Source organism: Pinus tabuliformis, chromosome 9, assembly GCF_031772625.1.
Source record: "Pinus tabuliformis cultivar Carrire ecotype Pingquan chromosome 9, CPIR1, whole genome shotgun sequence".
Classification (NCBI taxonomy): Eukaryota; Viridiplantae; Streptophyta; class Pinopsida; order Pinales; family Pinaceae; genus Pinus; species Pinus tabuliformis.
In genome coordinates, this window is record NC_142307.1 from 1585203157 (window position 1) to 1585220750 (window position 17594).

Genomic DNA, 17594 nt, shown 5'->3' on the forward strand with positions numbered 1-17594 from the left:
GTTGAACATGAGATAAAACATTTGTTTTCAGTTCAGCCTAATTTTGCCAAATATACTGAAGCTGATGAAATCTTTAGGAAGCTTCAAAGGACCAGAATACCAAAGGAAAATTGGTGGACGGACATGACAAAAATTTTGTAATTTACTTTGGTAAAATCAAATATTTACCATGGTCAGTTTTGGTAAAAGAAGGTGAATGAGGATAAAGCAGGTAAAGTGTATCAGAACAGGTTAAAGAGTATCAGTCGAAAGTCAAAAGCAGGCAACCAACACAAAATTACAAGCTAGACAACAAGATGCCCAATCATAGGGCCTGCCTCCAGCTCATTCACAAAAACAGGGACAACAAGGCAGTAGCTCACTTTCATCTTCTATATTCGAGACCATCTGTCTCTACTTTTATGTAACATATAGTTAGGCTTCCTAGATTATATCTCTCTTTGTTAAGAGATATTTTATTGTAAATTTTTGTATAAGTACTCCCTCATTCAGAGTATTGAGGGTGGATTCTTTGACATTTTTGTATACTTATTATTTTGGAAAGAAGTGCTATTGGAACAACTCTTGTATGGCTAGCTGGAAGCAGTGAATAAAGCAAAGGACTTTCACAGGATTCTCGTGCAAAACAATGGTCAAATAAGTATTTTATATCTCTTGTTTAGTATTGTTTTTCCTCTGTTTATTAAAAATCATATGTGTTTTCATGAAATCTGAATTATAAACGAAATAATGATATCTGAGAAAGTGCTTTAGTGCAATATGTTTTAAAAGGTTTATCTTTCTTAATGTTTTCTTCAAAACTATTATAGACAAGGAATTCTTAGTTGCTCCTTGTTTCTTAGTTTTTCATTATGATCATTTAGTAAAGAATTCTTAACTACTTTTTATTAGTGATCACCCACTTTCCCTCCCCTCGAAACTTGTTGAAGGATTCTTAACTGCCCTTCCTCCCTTTTGAGACCATTTCACCCTTTCCATTTACCATTTGCCTCTTGTTTTGCTATCTTGCCCTTTGAAGCCCTCCTTTGCTGAATCAACCCAATCCAGTTAAGCCATCTTCAGTTGACTCTATAGCCCAATGACTTGAAATACTCTGTTTTACCCATCTGTTCTTGAATTCCACCACCAATCAAAATCAAAACCCCAAGCTATCATACCTAGCCTAACACCTTACTAAACAAAGCTAAATCATAAAGAGAGAGCCCTCTCTGAGTACAGATTGGCTAGATTATGTACTTAAAAGTTGGTTTGTGGTTACCTCAGACTCCTTTCCTCTTTTGACAACTCCTAGGAAAATTTGAGTGATAACACTGAACTTCTAGGGACATTATTAGATTATCTAACATAATGCACAAGTTGCTTATAGATTGGTTCTTCTAGCTCACTCCAAGATCAATCCAATCGTTGGTGTGTCTTGTTTGGTTAAGGTAGTGGAATCAAATTGTTGAATTTAGTCTAACCTCCAAAAAAATGGATGAAGGGTCCATTTGTCTCCAATCAAGTGTGGATCAAGAAAGTATAGATATAAGACTTGGTAAAGAGCAATAAAACTTCAACAAAAAATGGTATAATGACCTTTATAAGCAGAGCTAAAAACTAAGAAAATCAAATGAAGAAACATTAAGGAGCAAAATTCATAAAAATACATTTGTTTGGAAAAAAATAACAACAAAAGTAAAAAGAAGGATGCAGGGGCCAAAGTTTTATTGCTTTTATAATCGAATGTACCATTATTGCCTTATAAGCATAAATCTCTCAAAGATAAATACACTAGAAGTCTGTGCTGAACTTCTAGGGACATTATCAGATTCTTTAACATAATGGACAAGTTGCTTATAGATTGGTTCTTCTAGCTCACTCCAAGATCCATCCAATCTTTGGTGTGTCTTGTTTGAAGAAGGTAGTGGAATCAAATTGTTGAATTCAATCTAACCTCCTAAAAATGGATGAAGGGTCCATTTGTCTCCAATCGGATGTGGTATTGGCAACCAGAAAACATTGACTATACTAGTGCACCCTTTGAGACGTTTTGGCCTAGTGGAAAAATAAGCAACCAAAAAACACCACTTGAGAACTAACAATGATTTTATAGTAGTTTACGCCTCTAGCCTTGAGGACAATAGTGCTTTTGAAGCATGAGGCCACATTAGGGTGCTTGTAATGTCCTAGGGCAAATTAGGGTTTTATTTCTATCTAGGGTTTCCAACATATAAAAATTTCATGGATACAAATAGCTGATATATTTTCTCATGTCACACAATTATTCAACAACAATGATAGAAATCTTGAACATAATTGGTAGTCCAATTAACCAAAGATATTTACAATTCACAATCCAATATTGTAGTGGGAGTAATAAACTAATCCAACAATTCGATTGTTTTCCAAACTTAACAATTTATCTTAAACTACAAAACCTGACTAATTCACTGAAGAAATAATGTAACAATTCATAGCCTAAGTGGGGAAAATTCCAATCATGAACGAGATGATCTCTTCCTTACTGCCTTGCTGTCTTGGAATTCCGCTTCCTTGTTGCAATACACAGACCTAAGTGGTCAAATTTCCTAAATAGAATGACACAAAGAATACCACCAAACGCGTTTGCCTCAAGCTACAGATCTCGTTGCAGGGATGCCACAAAACCACTGAGATTGCCTCAGATCACGAATTTGGGCTGCAGAGATGCCACAGAACCCTCAAAGATGCCTCGAGGTTGCCTTAGGAATGTCTTGTAGTTGCCTCAAGCTGCCACACTTGTCTCAGAGAATGGTCGAGTCGCCTCAAGTGTGGCTCAAAGTTGCCTTAGAAATGTGCCACGTTGCCTCAGAGGGGCCCAAGAGTGCTCGAATTTGCCTTGGAATTACCTTCCAAATATGTCTAGTTTACTTTAGAGGTGCCCTAATGCGAGTCTTCTTTAGACAAATTACTAAGCTATAAGGGAGGCCACAGGAAGGACTTTGTTTGACCATAGAAAACCACTTCAAACCTGATCGAGCTGCTTAAGAATAACCTGTGCCAAGACCAGATAGAATCTTCAATTTTCTCAAACTTGAATTGATTCCATAACTTTTGCTAGGACTTGAAGAAGGGTAACTAGGTAGGGTGGGATCACCTCCATCGAAATTAGTCAAAGAAGAGAAAGGGGTCTTAAAACCCTCAGAGGCTCAGGCTCAAGAAAAAAGAGACAAATTAATCCAACCCAATCATGATCAAAATGATTCTACTCTCTTGTAATTAAAGAGATTCTTTTGGTTTTTTTTCCTTCCTTAATTAATTGAGAGGGGTTCATGGCAACCCCAACTTTGGATTTTTCGCCCCAGTTGCCCCAAAACTTACCCCATGCTGGCCAAACATTAGGTAATTGGGGTTTTTCCCTTTATCAAACACTATAGCGTACGGGGATTGATAGGCTACGTTGTCCCTTGGGAAATTAATCTGTAGGGGACATTACAGTGCTACCTCGCCCTCCCTATTTTATGTACTTAGTAGTTAGTCAATTACTGTACAATGTCATCTTCTTTCAAAAAGGCCCATTAGATAGTTAGGTCGTAGTTAGTTAATGTGAAGAGTTTCCTTGGTGAATAAGGCCCATTAGGAGTTTGGTACACATTGTAGTTGATCAATTGCTGTACAAGGCCATCTCCTTTGAATAAGGCCTATTATATAGTTAGGTGGTAGTTAGTTAATGTGAAGAGGATCCTTAGTGAATAAGGCCCATTAAGAGTTTGGTACCCATTAATGATAGGACCATAAGTAGATATGGTTTTTGATTGTAAGAAGCTATTATGGAGTTATGGTTGTCAATGCTTTGCGATTTCTATTGGGAGATTTTCTTATAAGAGGTTGCTTCTTTGAAGAGGCTCATGAACATTGTTCACTCTTTTGGATATATTTAATACAAGGCATATTTTTTGAGGTTTAATATCATATGCTCTCGTATTTGTGTTTTTGCAATTAATTTCTTTGAATATTGTTCATGTGCTATTTTTGTTGGTTAGGTACGCTACAAGAAATAAGATAACATAATTTTATTAATGCTCGATGAATGACCACAAAAGAAGGTTAATGGGTCCTAAGTACAATAGGTATGAATATAATATGGAATTGCAAATTCATCTCCTTGAAAATGCTACAAATAATATAAATAAAGAATCCTACATAATTATAACACCATAACCGTGACAAAGGTATGATGATACAAAATACTAAATAAGTTTGTCCAATACTAGAAATGTCGACAACACAAAATCCTTTCAAGAGAGAGAAAGAGAGATCAGATGATGAAGCTGATCTCATGATCTCCAGAGTCTGATCTCCAAGAGTGAGGGGGTGAACTAGGTATTGGCTTGTTGTTGGAGTCCTTTGGAACCCTTTGGGGGTCCAACTGAATCTATCACTGGTGCTCTATCTTATTTGCCTAGAAAGATCTAGACAAAGAATTGTCTTTGAGGTAGAGGAGGTGTTATCTCATTTTGAATATATAGTTAGGTCAAGAACATCTTGCTAATTAATTTCCTTTTTTTGCAACTCATAGCTAAGGCATCCAACTCACGGAAGATATCGCTACATTTGAAGAAGGTAAACCTACATAATTGCTCTCTAATTTGTGTAACAATATGGGAGAAACCAATGTTATAGTTCTAGAAGTACTTATTCAACCATTTGGTTATGGGCTTGAAATCCCCTAAATTTGCTACTTATTGAGGTAAACCTACATAATTGCTCTCTAATTTGTGTAACAATATGGGAGAAACCAATGTTATAGTTCTAGAAGTCTTTATTCAACCATTTGGCTATGAGCTTGAAATCCCCTAAATTCGCTACTTATTGATGCCTTTGTTCACAATAATTCCAGCCAAAAATAACCTAGCCTTGATGTTTGCTATCTTATTGTTTCCCTTGAAATTTGTAGCTCATTGGAGTTTGAGTTAACACAACTATTGAAATGAGAGTTAACCTTGATTTCTGATTTGTTGTCCCTCCCTCGGCCATAGGTTTGGTTGATCTTATGACTATTGGACAAGAATAGATGTTCACTTGCTCCATACAACCTTGGGTCCCACCTTGAAGAAACCATAGGGTTTTTTTTGTTTATCTCTAGTGGGTGAATTTGGCTAAGCACCTTAGTCTTCATTATGTTTTGGAGCCATTCATATGCATATTGAATTTTGTAGAATCTTCTAGAGGTTTGAGGGTATGAGCATGGAAAATGGCATCGATTCATGCTAACCCATACTTCCAAAGACCTCTTATTTTCTCTACTTTGTGAGTTTCATGAATCCCACTACCATTCAACTTGAGTTATCTCACACACCCTTTTCCCTATTTACTTGGATCTTTAGACCATGTTCTCTCATTTTTCTCCCTTTAAAATGTTTCTGAGCAACCTCTAGTCTACATCAACTCCCCCCCTTCAACAAGTTGCGTGCTGAGAGGCACTCTCCAACCCAGTATGGTAGGGACTTTGTAATGTAATGCCTTATTTACCATTTTGACTCAGTCAAATTACATAAAAGTAAAAAGATTTTTTTTAATAATTATAATTATCAATAAAACATTTTGATTGGGTCAAATTATATAAAAATAATTAAACCAACCTAGTTTAGTCTCAACTCTGGATCTACCAAGCGCTTAGAAGGATCAAATCTCTTGACATGTAAGCCTCTTTTAGAGTGAAAAGAGATTTTATCCCTCTCAGCACTCGGTAGATTTGGAGTTATGATGGATCTAGGCTGGTCATATGTTTTTCTGTGGCAACATCGAGCAGTCAAGGTTATGGATTGAGTCAATGTCTGACTAAAATAGTTACAGATGAGGAAGGCTTTCGGGCAGAGCTCCTCAAACATGATATTCACTCCCTTAAAACCTATATTGCTAATTTGTTTAACCATATTGTTTGTTGTAGTGTATCAAGGATGGTTTTTCCATATCATCCACTCGTTCTCAAAGTGATTGTCAGTTAAGATCCAAATATCTATAGGAGAATCATGTTTGGACACATCTTCTCCAAGTTTTATGTCACAATCTTACATTTGTGGTTTTTAGATGAGCTCAAGAGAAGGCATTTCAGGGCTAGAGGGCAGGCAGGGTTCTGTTAAGAGTTTTATATCATTGATCATATCCTTATTCTTGGCCATTAATGAGGAGGCCTGTTATCCCTCTTAGAAGTCTTTTGTTGTTTTGTGGACTTTTGAAAGCTATATGATGCAATCTTGAGAGAATCCTTGTTCCAATGACTCCGTGACATTAGCATGTCAAATATCCTCTTGGTCATTTGGGTACCATGCATGACCTTTTCAACTTCATTAGCAATACCCTATCATGCTTTAGGGTGTGATTAGTTGCAAATTTTTGTTCTCGTGGAATATTGTGCAAGATGAGTTTGGTGCCTATCCTTTATGCATGGAGAACATTTTCTTACTCTTTTTTTTTTTCCCTTAATAGGGTTAACACTTCAAGGGGCTCTAATTTTGGTTATGATAGATACCCTTATCTTGATTTTTGTTCTTTTGAAGAGGTTGCCCTTTTGGGATGCAAGCAAAGTTGTTTCTTAGAGGGCACTATTGAGAAATCAAGGGGCAATTAGATTGGGTGATTTCTCTCACTTTGTTAACTGCTTGTGATGTATTTTTACATAACTTGATTAGCTTCTTCTTTGACTTGATTTTAATTAGTGTTCTTATCATCAAACAAGTACCAAACAATAAAGAACAATGAGAGAAGAGGACACAAGATATAGGCTATCAGCCAGCGCCAAAACGTCTCCTCTTGAGAGGAAAACCCACAATAACTCTTCTCTTCTTATAGAACTTCAAATGACAAATTCCAAGACCTATGACCCTTGTCAAAGTCCCCTCCAAGACCAAGTTGGTCCTTCTTCCTTTATGAACTTTCCTTCTAGCAACTTTGACCTCAACAAATTCTGCAATTTCGACCCCCAATATTTCCTTTTGCAATTTCAATCCCCAATAGCTTCTTTTGCAACTTAGACCTCCAACAACTTCTTTTGCAGCATCCACCCCCAACAACTTCTTCTGCATAAACCCTAGCTCTTGCACGTGTGGGGAAAATGATTTCTTTCTTTCTTCCTTCTTCATCGCTTGATGAAGTTCGCACAAGAATAATGTGTTTATCTCTCCCCCTCAACTAGGGAGGATATATTCATTCCTATAAAAAGGAATGTACTCAACCTCCCTCTTAACCAAGGACTTGTCCAAGCTCCCTCTTAACGAGGGACTTGTCTTTAACAACAACTCTTTGCTCTTTAGTGGTGATCATGGAACTATTAGCTACTTGTAGGGCTCCTTTTCCCAATGTCATGAACTTCATCTTCTTCATCATGGAGCCCTCATCTTCTAGATCTTCTTGTAGGGCATCGACCATCTTCTTCCTCACTTTCCTTCAATGGACCATAGGGTTGAACCAATAGTCATGTCATCCTTTTTATTGGAAATTGATCTTCTAGTCCACATCTAGCTTTTCCTTCATACAACTACCTTGTCCAAGTCATGCTTCTTTCATGATCTTCCATCCAATCACATGAATACTAGTTGTAGGTGACATCTACAACTCTCTTTTGTTAGCTCTATTTCAACCCGACCAGATGTTGTTCAAAAATCAAAATGAACATCAAATCAAAGGTACCTTTTTATGATGGTCTTTCATCATGGCATCAACTTTTCACAATATCAACATCCTGCACATGTATGAAGCCATATCCAAGACATATATTACCAAGATTTTTCCTTTTCCAACATACTTATCAAGGTCTTCAATCCTTCTTCTTTAGACTTTATCAGTCTTCATACCCTTTTCATGGAGATGTCATAGCTAATCCTGCTAATTATAGGATATTTATTGCATATCTTATCTTACAAGACTATAGTTGCATCTTTCACGAATTCTTCTTCCTTTCTTCACATGTTGTTCCCCACGAACCACCTCATATTCCATATGTCATATTATGTTGAATTCATCTTATCAATACATGAACTAGTTTAAGGCATATGCCTTCATGCATCATTCTACAGGAAGAGATCCTTCTTTCTTTGATCATGCACATGAGATAGAACATTCCATCATTCTAACTGCAACCATATGATGTTATCTATCTATTTCCAAATATACATACCTCTTCATGTGATCATCTAGACTTCCTTTCCTTGCTTGAAGATTAAAGTACTTCAACCAAGTCGACATGTTGCACATCCTCGTCATCATACCTTACCAACGGATCCCATACAAGGTGGATTGTAGTCTATCATCGAGACACTTCTTCCAAGTAGAGCTAAACCTTCTAATGAAGATTCCAGTGGAGGATTTTGATTATCCTCATCTTGCAAATTCTCCTTAATAATAATGATGTACGATGACCTTTCTATCTTCTAGCGTGCTAGATGAGTTTCTTCCAACCATTTATATTGTTGCTATGATTTTCCTTGTGTGCTTCTAATTGAGATGCCATGAATTACTTTCTTTTTGTCATGATGACTGCTACAACCATGTAGACCTCTACTTCAACTATCCTTTCAAGCTTTTATGATGAGGTCATCTCTATTTCAGCTCTAATGCATCCTATCATTCTTGTGATGCTTCCTATCTTTTATATAATTGAAAAGAACTAAGTGAAGCAGATTGTCTCAGTCATAGTAGAGATCTTTCACTTCCTCCTCCTTTGATTTCTTCTTTTTAGGTTCTTCTACTTCTTCGGTGGCATGGGCTTCATTTGTTTCTTTTCTCTTCTTGTTGTTCTTCTTGAATTTAGGACAATCTCTCTTGAAATGCCCATATTCCTGACATCCGTAGCATTGGATCTTTGACATATCGATCTTCTTCTTTTTCTGAGGACCAAACTTGCCAAACTTTCCCTTTCTCCTAGCTATGGCAGCAAATGCTTGAACTTGTTTGTTTGATCCCACATCGCTTATTGCCTTCAACTTGGTTTCTTTTTGAATTCTCCAATGTTGCTACATAAGGGATGAGGGAATCTTTGATTGATTCTATAAGGATTCTTTGAGCCCTTATTTCCCTTTTCATGTATTTCGATAGAGCTTCAACTTCTTGTGGTGATTTAGTGATTGAACCCTTAACATGTCCAATAACTTCATTCTCTGTGAGGATCAAATCTGTCCTGTTCTTCCATGTAAGGAAATTTGATGACCCAACGAATTTGTTGCTCTCCTTGCATATTGAAGTCATTTTGATAGTAGATTCAGACATAAATATAAAGTTACTTACTTATCAAGTGAAGATGCTTCTTTGATGATGATATCTTCAACTTGATGCCTTTCTTGATTTTGATGATAGTTGATGATGATTGCTTCCTTGAAGATGACAATGCTTCTTCTTCTAGAGATGTCCTTCAAATATACTTGAGATGTTATTCTTTCTTTAAAGAGAGGGAGAGCACCTTGATTTCTTTGATAATGATAGCAATGCTTCTTCTTGCTTCCTTGGGATGTAGAAATGTAGATTATGGAGATTTCAAGATGCTTCAAATGTATAGTCCTCCTTTCTTTGAGTGGAGGTAGTGTCCTTGTGGTCTTTTTCTTTTTGTGGTAATGTGATCCTTTGAGATGAGAAGTCCTCTTTGATGTTCCTTAGCTCCTTCCCTCAAGATGATGTTTTGTTAAGTTTAGGTATGTTCTATGCTTAGAGCAATTTATTTCAATTTTCACAGTTATCTCAAGAGTCAATATCTTTTATAGATTAGCAATCACGTCAACATTAAAGTAAATTGCAGATAGAACATAAACATAAATCGTAGAAGACAAGCCAAGACAAGAGGACACAAGATGTGGCACTAGCTAGGGACAAACCCCAATGTGGGGAAACCCTTGATCAATTCTTCTTATATGTTCTTCAATAGTTCAACAAAGAGAGAGAGAGATAGTACATTTACAACAGAAGTCAACACTTTGACTTATCTAGATAAGAGCATAGATCATCTCTAAGAAGATGATACATGAGATCAGTTGAAGACATGTTGTTTCAATTGATTCTCCAAGGTGACTCCTTCACCTATCATTGTGTTGCATCTCGTCATCATGCTGCACCTCACCGTGTTGCACCATGTTGCACCCATCATCATAATGATGGATCTCGTGACCATGCTGTACACATCATACTGTTGCACCTTATGTTGCACTGCTTATACAACATGTCTCGTGCTAGCAACACCATGCTTGCCATTGCTATCCATGTTGCCCATGCTTGCCATGCTACACCATGCTTGCCATGTTGCACCATGCTTGCAATGTTGTGCATGCTTGCTGCCATGTCACAACTGCTGTCCCACTTTGCCTTGCCATACCTTGCTGCTGTCCCATATGTCTTAACATACCTTGCTACTGTGCCATGTATCTTGCAACACTATGTCACCTTGCTGTCCCATGTATCTTAGTAGCGCTATGTCACCTTGTTGTCCCATGCATCATAGCAGCACTATGTCACCTTGCTGTCCCATGCATCTTGGCTCCACCAAGCTCCTAGCTGTCCCATTTACAAGCACTGTTGTCCACAACATTGTTGTTCCAATGCTGCCTTCATTGTTGCTTATATGGTGACTAGTTAGGGCATCTGGCAACCCTTACACACCCAGCGATCAGTGCACAAACAACAACGTATTGCTCCTATTCTCCTCGGCTTCGCTGCTTGCCTTTCCCGCTCTTAATCATGCCTACAAACAACCCTAAACTAACCCTTAATAGATTCACTGTCACCTACAACAGTTGCTCCTATCACAGCCCTCCACGTTGTCTCCTTATGCTGTCCCTTAGAGATGACTATGACCTGGTTAGGAGGGCTTTTCTAGGCCTCTCAACCATCTAACTTTCACCTCCCAACAACTGCTGTAGTAGTCCCTTACTGCGGCCCTATACACAGAGATATGCACCTCAAAAACATGCACAAAACTCACCTATAGTCTGCGGCTTGATTAGCAAGGTAGGACTGCTACAACGTGTCACAAAACAGTCCTCAAGCCATCCTTCTTGCCTCCTGCAATGTGGCTAAGAGCTGCGGCTCTTCTTCTCTAAAGTCTGCACCAAAACAATGATCAGATACTAGGGCTGCCCACAAACTCGGCTATCTTCTAGACTGCATAGGTACTGGGGCTGTCCTCCTTGTAGCGTAAGGGCTTCTCACTTGATTGCATAGATATTAGGGCTCTCCTCCTTGTAGCGTTAGGGCTTCTCACTTGATTGCGTCCTCTAGATTAGGGCAGCGTATTTCTTCTTGACTGCAGCGAGGGCAACCTCTTATCCTCCAACGTCTAGGGCTTCCACTCCTAGATTTCTCATCCACTAAAACCCAAGACACGTGGAGAGAAATCAAGATAGAAGTGTGTGTGAAATGACTCTCAAGTCATCTTCTTTTATACTAAAACGTTGAGCACATGTGGGGTTTATTTGGTTGCTAGCTGACCTTGACAAATTGTCTTATAACACAAATAAATTCATAACTCCATGAATACTTATCGGGAACGGATGATCTTTAGTTCAATCCTACACCTCTCGATGAGAGGGATCCAAGAAAAATATCAGCTGCCATAAATAAGATGACCCACATGAATCTTGGCCCTATTTTCCAATTTTAACATGTTTGGATGATCTCCTTGTGCTTTGACCCTTATGTATCTTTCTTAATTACTGATCTTCAAACTGCTTCTTCATGTCTTGTCACCTTAGCTCTGAAACCATGATGAAAAATCAAGGGGTAGTTAGATTGGGTGATTTCTCTTACTTTGATAACTACTTGCGAGGTATTTTTACTTAACTTGATTAGCTTCTTCTTTCACTTGATTATAATTAGTGTTCTTATCATCAAACAACTACCAAACAATAAAGAACAATGAGACAAGAGGACACAAGATATAGGCTATTAGCCAGGGGCCAAAACCTCTCCTCTTGAGAGGAAAACCCACAAGAACTCTTCTCTTCTTATAGAACTTCAAATGATGAATTCCAAGACCTATGACCCTTGACAAAGTCCCCTCCAAGACTAAGTCAATCCTTCTTCCTTGATGAACTTTCCTTCCAGGAACTTTGACCTCGTTTGAAAAAATGTTTTGGAATAACCTGTTCAGAGTTTTTTGATTAAACCAAACGTTTCGGACTTCTATGTGAGTCCATCTTTAGGGGAACACCTAGATTCTTGAGAATATTGGTGTGGCTTAGGGCAAAGAAAATGCAAGGATATATATAATGATAGATGAGGGGAGTGTTCTTGAGTAGGCTGTTAGGAATTTTAATTTTAATTTTTAATATAATTTATTAGGATAATTTATGAGATAAATTTAATTAGTTAGGATATAATTTATTATTATGCAAGTTAGATGCGGGAAAAATCTTTCTTTTTATAAATTGATTAATTGATTAATTCTTTGTATCTATTATTCTCATAATATTAATATATTATAATTATGATTTATACCTTATTCAAAAACTATTTTATAATAATTTTTTAATAATGTAAAAACATTATGAGATGAAACAATTATCTAAGTTCATATCATTTATAAATAAATTAAAGTTAATTTTATGAGATTTTTATTTAACGAGTTAAATTTAGTTAATTAGGATATAACTATTCTATGTTAATTAGAAATGTGAAATAGTAATTCTTTTTTATTTTGATTCTTTATTACTAAGCTTTAATTTATCAGACCTATGTTTTTTAATATTTTTTTTTAATTATTCTTTATTAATTATGAAAACATCATTATGAGTTAGAATAATTAATCTAAGCTAATAATATTAAAATTATAAGTTAATGTTAAATTTATTAGATAGGTTGTTATGAGAGGTATGATTTAATTAAGGGTTTCCAGGTGTTGATGATTATAAGACCTTCATCTCGGTTCATATTGTTCTTTCTCTTTTCGATTTCTATGGCTTCTTTTATTTTGCGTTTTAGGTAGTGCTCTTCTTTGATGACAAGTTTGGCATCTTCCATACAAATGTAGTGTGAGGAGGAGAAAGCATGATCTGCAAGTGCGGATTTTGATGTTCTGTTTCTAGATATGTCTGCAGCATGCTGCTTAAGCTTAATGTTTAATGATCTACCGGTTTCACCTATGTATTGTTTCCCACAAGAGCAAGGGACCATGTATACTCCTTTTTGAACTATACATAGTCTGACCTCAACAACTTTTGCAACTTCGACCCCCAATACTTCCTTCCGCAATTTTGACCCCTAGCAACTTTTGCAACTTCGACCCCCAGTAGCTTCTTCTGCAACTTCTACCCCCAACAGCTTCTTCTGTAGAAACCCTAGCTCTTGCACATGTGGAGAAAATGATTTCTTTCTTTCTTCCTTCTTCTTCGCTTGACTTGGTTCTTACTTCTATGGAACTCGACTTGCAAAGTATACCCTAACTCGACTTCTTGTAGCAGGTCTGCAATTCGGTCTAGCTGCTGCAATAGGTGCCCTAATCCTTTCACACATGTGAATGATATTAGCCCAAAAATAATCCAAAACTTCGCGTTCTCCTTCTCTTTCTTTGTTAGGTATTCGACTTCCTACTTCGTCCTCTTCTTCTCTAAGATCAAACTTCTTGAGTGCTGATTGGATGATCTTCAAATGAGGTCGAAATCTTCTTATATAAGCTTCTTTCTAGGTTGAATTGCTGTCTTTAGGCCAACTTGTCACCCATGAAGGCCGACTTGTTCTTTTGATGATGACAAGGTCTTGGAGGGTCTATTTGACACTTTTGACTTTACATAAATTTTCTTTACAAGATGTAGCATGCCCAAAAGTGTCTTCCATACATGACAATGACTCAAGTGACTTGTAGACTCAATTACAAGTCCTAGAAGCACTCAATGGGTGCTTGACCTATAAATAAAATTTCCTTGAACATGGAGCCCATGCCTCAAGAATGGCAATATTAAATTTATTAAATAAATTTTCCTTGACCATGAAACCCATGCCTCAAGAATGACAATAATAAATTTATTTTTCTCTTTACATCAAATACATAAAATCATGATTACATATGTCATTATGAAGACCTAACCTAGTTACATATTTCAAGTTTCAGGCACTCATTTCTTTAGTCCATTGTTGTTTATATAGAGCATCTTGTCTCTTTTAATTATTCAAAGTATGTGGGTCTACTCCTTAGACTTTTGGCCTGAAGATGCCTTTTTATTTTATTATGAGCATTTCCAGAAGGTGCAGGATGGTCTCCTAGTTCAACTTGACAACATTCAACCCCTTGGGTACATGGCTCCAGGATCCTGGGTCGGCCATTTTGTGAATTTGATCAAACTACCATGGATCATGATAGCCCATCACATCCGACATCCCAAGAGATTTTGTCAGATTTGCCATCTCCTATGCTTGAGTTTGATAAGCACTTTGTTTTCTTATGTGCCATAAACTGTGCAATTCAAGGGAAGTTCCACTGCTTGTTCCAAGACTTTGGGGGACCCCTTGTGGTTTTATTTCGCTACATGAATCAATGATACCTAGCCTCGTACATCTGCAAGGTGATGATTTGTAGAGAGAAGACTTTGTGCTGCATCTCTTGACCCAGTCCATTCAGGCTCATTTGTTTCAATATATAAAAAATTTCAAAGAAAAAATAGAAGAAAATGTAAAAATAAACTCGGATTTTGTTGTTAACCTTTTAATTTAAAAAAAAAGGTAAAAAATCTTACTTTTTAAGCGCTTTGTTTTAATTTTACTTTAACTCTTTAGTTTTATTTTAACTTTTATTTAAAGTTTAATTTTGTGCCTTGAAGTCTAATTCTTAACTTCAATATAAGCCTTGTAATGAATTTTAAGTTTAAGCTTTATTTTCAGCTATAGATTTGATATTGTCTTCAATTTTAAATATAAATTTTAGCTCAACTCAAATATTAATAATTTTGCCCTTGATACGGAAGAACCTTAAATGGTCTGTAAATCATCAAAATTGAAAAAAAAGGCTGAAGCATGGTAGAGCTGAATACCACAATCTTTTAATCAGTTCCCACTTCTCAAAAAATTGTTGAGGCTGAAGTTCAGTATCTTTTTGGTGAGATGAATTATGTAGGTTGTAGAGATGTAAACTTGACAAGTACTAAATGACGGATTATTTTTCCAATTTTGGTTTGGCATATGTTCTCACTTCATATTTTATGTTCTTATTTGCTGTAGGTGGGAGTAATTGGGAATTTGGTTCATTCATCTACCAATATAAAGAAAGAAGTTCTTCTTGCTGGAGCTTTACAACCAGTTATTGGTCTGTTGAGGTATTTAAAATATGTTCATTTGGGCTGTATATGATTGATGGTCTGATGGTGCAAGTAAATTGTTAGGCATTTTTTGGGACGGTTTTTGAAATGGTGTTTTTATGAATGCCTTGGATTCTGTACTCCTGCACATTTAAGGACACATCTTAGATTTTGTCTTATATTGTAGCATTTAATTTAATGAAGTTGTAGCCAACAACAATTTAGTAGATCATAATTCATTTGATCTTGCTTATGTACCAGAGGGTTGGTTTGAAAGGATATGGAAAACTCAAACACAGTTGATTTTGAAGCATTATTCTGAAACACTTCTTACTGCAGAAGCTTGGAAATCCAGAATAATAATTTTTATTTATCGATCTTTTACATACCATTTCCCTTTTATCTAGGTAAACATGTTTGTTAAGCTATATGACTTTTCATTTTACTCAATGATTTATCAATTTTAGATGCTTGCTATCCAATTTCTGATTTTGACTATGTTGTCGCTATGGTGGTGTTGTAACTATTAGGTTATAACTTATGACTGTTGCCATTGCACTTTTGTTGACATACACTTGTCCCCTGTGTTTATGGATGGCAGTGTTATCTTAGAAGACCCTTAAGTGTGAGGAACTTTGAATGTTTGATGGGATTTTTAGCTGTTTCAAATTCTCATTTTTTTAACAACGCTATTGTTCTTCTGATCGAAATGGGGCTTCTTACATAAAAGGGGCCCACATTGCAAATCATCGGTCATAATTACTGTAGGGATTGCACTATCATGGAAATCCTTAAGCTTGCTAGTACATGCAATAATCACTATTTTTGTATGTATATTATTTTATTGTTTTCTTCTAATTCACTAATGATTATTCTTGTTATGCTTCTATAATGATGAGTTGGGAATAAGTTCATGTACTCTTGAATCTTGTGTTTATTCCAAAATTGGAACCCTTTGCCTAATTTCATAGGTGAAAATATTTTTACTAATTTTGGTTGATGACAATGATAAGAATCAAGAGGTGACGAGGATGCATGCCTCATGAATAATTGGATCTGTGGATTCATTGGGAACCTTGATATGTCATTTTGATGCTGCTATCCTACTTTAAGGCTGTGTGTTCAAACACTATTTATTCGAAGGCATTGCTTTGGGCTTAAAAAACATAGACATGGTAGATAAAGAACTTGATTTGAGAAATATTTTTCTTCAAGCAGAGGATGTTCCCGTATTCTAAAACATTACATTTAAAAATTAAATTTCATTAAATACAGAGTTATAAATAGATTAATACAATCTTTCAAAAGGATCTAGACCTGTAGTACAACAGAGTACAATGTGTGAAAATTCTGGAAATTGCCGCAGAAAATGCGAGAAACCAATCACACAATGAACATAAGTATTTTTGGACAAATGTCTTTGGAAAAACCTCAATGTGGGGAAAACTAGTTTTCAGATCTGAGGGTTTATATTATTATCTTCAACAAAATTGCTCTTGAAAATTTCCAACTGCTTGCCTGACACTGACAAAGCTCTGACAAAATTTTATCTTCACTTCTGACCAAATCGAGCTGAGAAATTTCACTGTCTATCTTTGCAGATCAACTCGATCCTTTCTAGAAATTTGCACTACCCTCTGGAATTCGCACTGACAATCTGGCAGGCTTTGGAAATTCACACTACCCTTCCTGGGAATTCACATTGCCATTGGAAACTCGATTTTCCCTTCCTGGCAACTCGCACTGCCTCTTGGAATTTGATCTGGCAATTCGCACTGGTAAGTTGGCAAACTCGAATTGGCAAATTCAGCCTCATGCAGAAATAATTTGGCCTCCTCCTACATAAATAATTCGACCTCCTTCTGTCACTCAGAATCTGGAAACCTCTGTGAAGAATAAACTCTGCCAAATTTCTTCTCAATCATTGCTGCTGAAACCCTCCTGGTGTCTTCCAATGTCGCCCATCGATCTGCCTTTATAATCTCTCATTCACAAATGAATGGCCAAGATTAGAAGTTATCTTCTTCCAATTGATGGTTAAGATCATCTTAGAAACTTTCTACAAGCTTCTGGAGGCAACTCAATCTTTTTTCAACTAGTGTCAATTAATTATCCACTTCTCTTAGACTTAGGAAATATTAAAAAATCATTAATTGACATAATTAAGACATTTTCCCTTTGTGAAACATAGGAACTTTTTTTAAGGGTGGTTGATAGACACTGGGTGGCCGCTACATCCATGGAAAAATCCAGGCAGATCAACCCGAAGGGATCTACCCGCCGGCCAAACAAGGTCTAACCCAAGGGCATCGAAGGAGATTTGACCTTGTGACCTCCCAACTGGCGAGGTACTTAGCAATGGAACTCGAC

The 17594-nt window shown here is 36.6% G+C and overlaps 1 protein-coding gene across 1 annotated transcript in view; it reads left to right on the forward strand.

Annotated features, from left to right (window-relative positions):
• The window catches only part of LOC149154761 (ARM REPEAT PROTEIN INTERACTING WITH ABF2-like), a 118871-nt gene that overhangs the window by 45820 nt on the left and 55457 nt on the right, over positions 1 to 17594 (forward strand). Inside the window, exon 6 of the mRNA XM_089440984.1 lies at positions 15148 to 15242. Within this exon, the coding sequence (XP_089297110.1) occupies positions 15148 to 15242 (95 nt within the window). The remainder of the gene's footprint in view (positions 1 to 15147; positions 15243 to 17594) is intronic.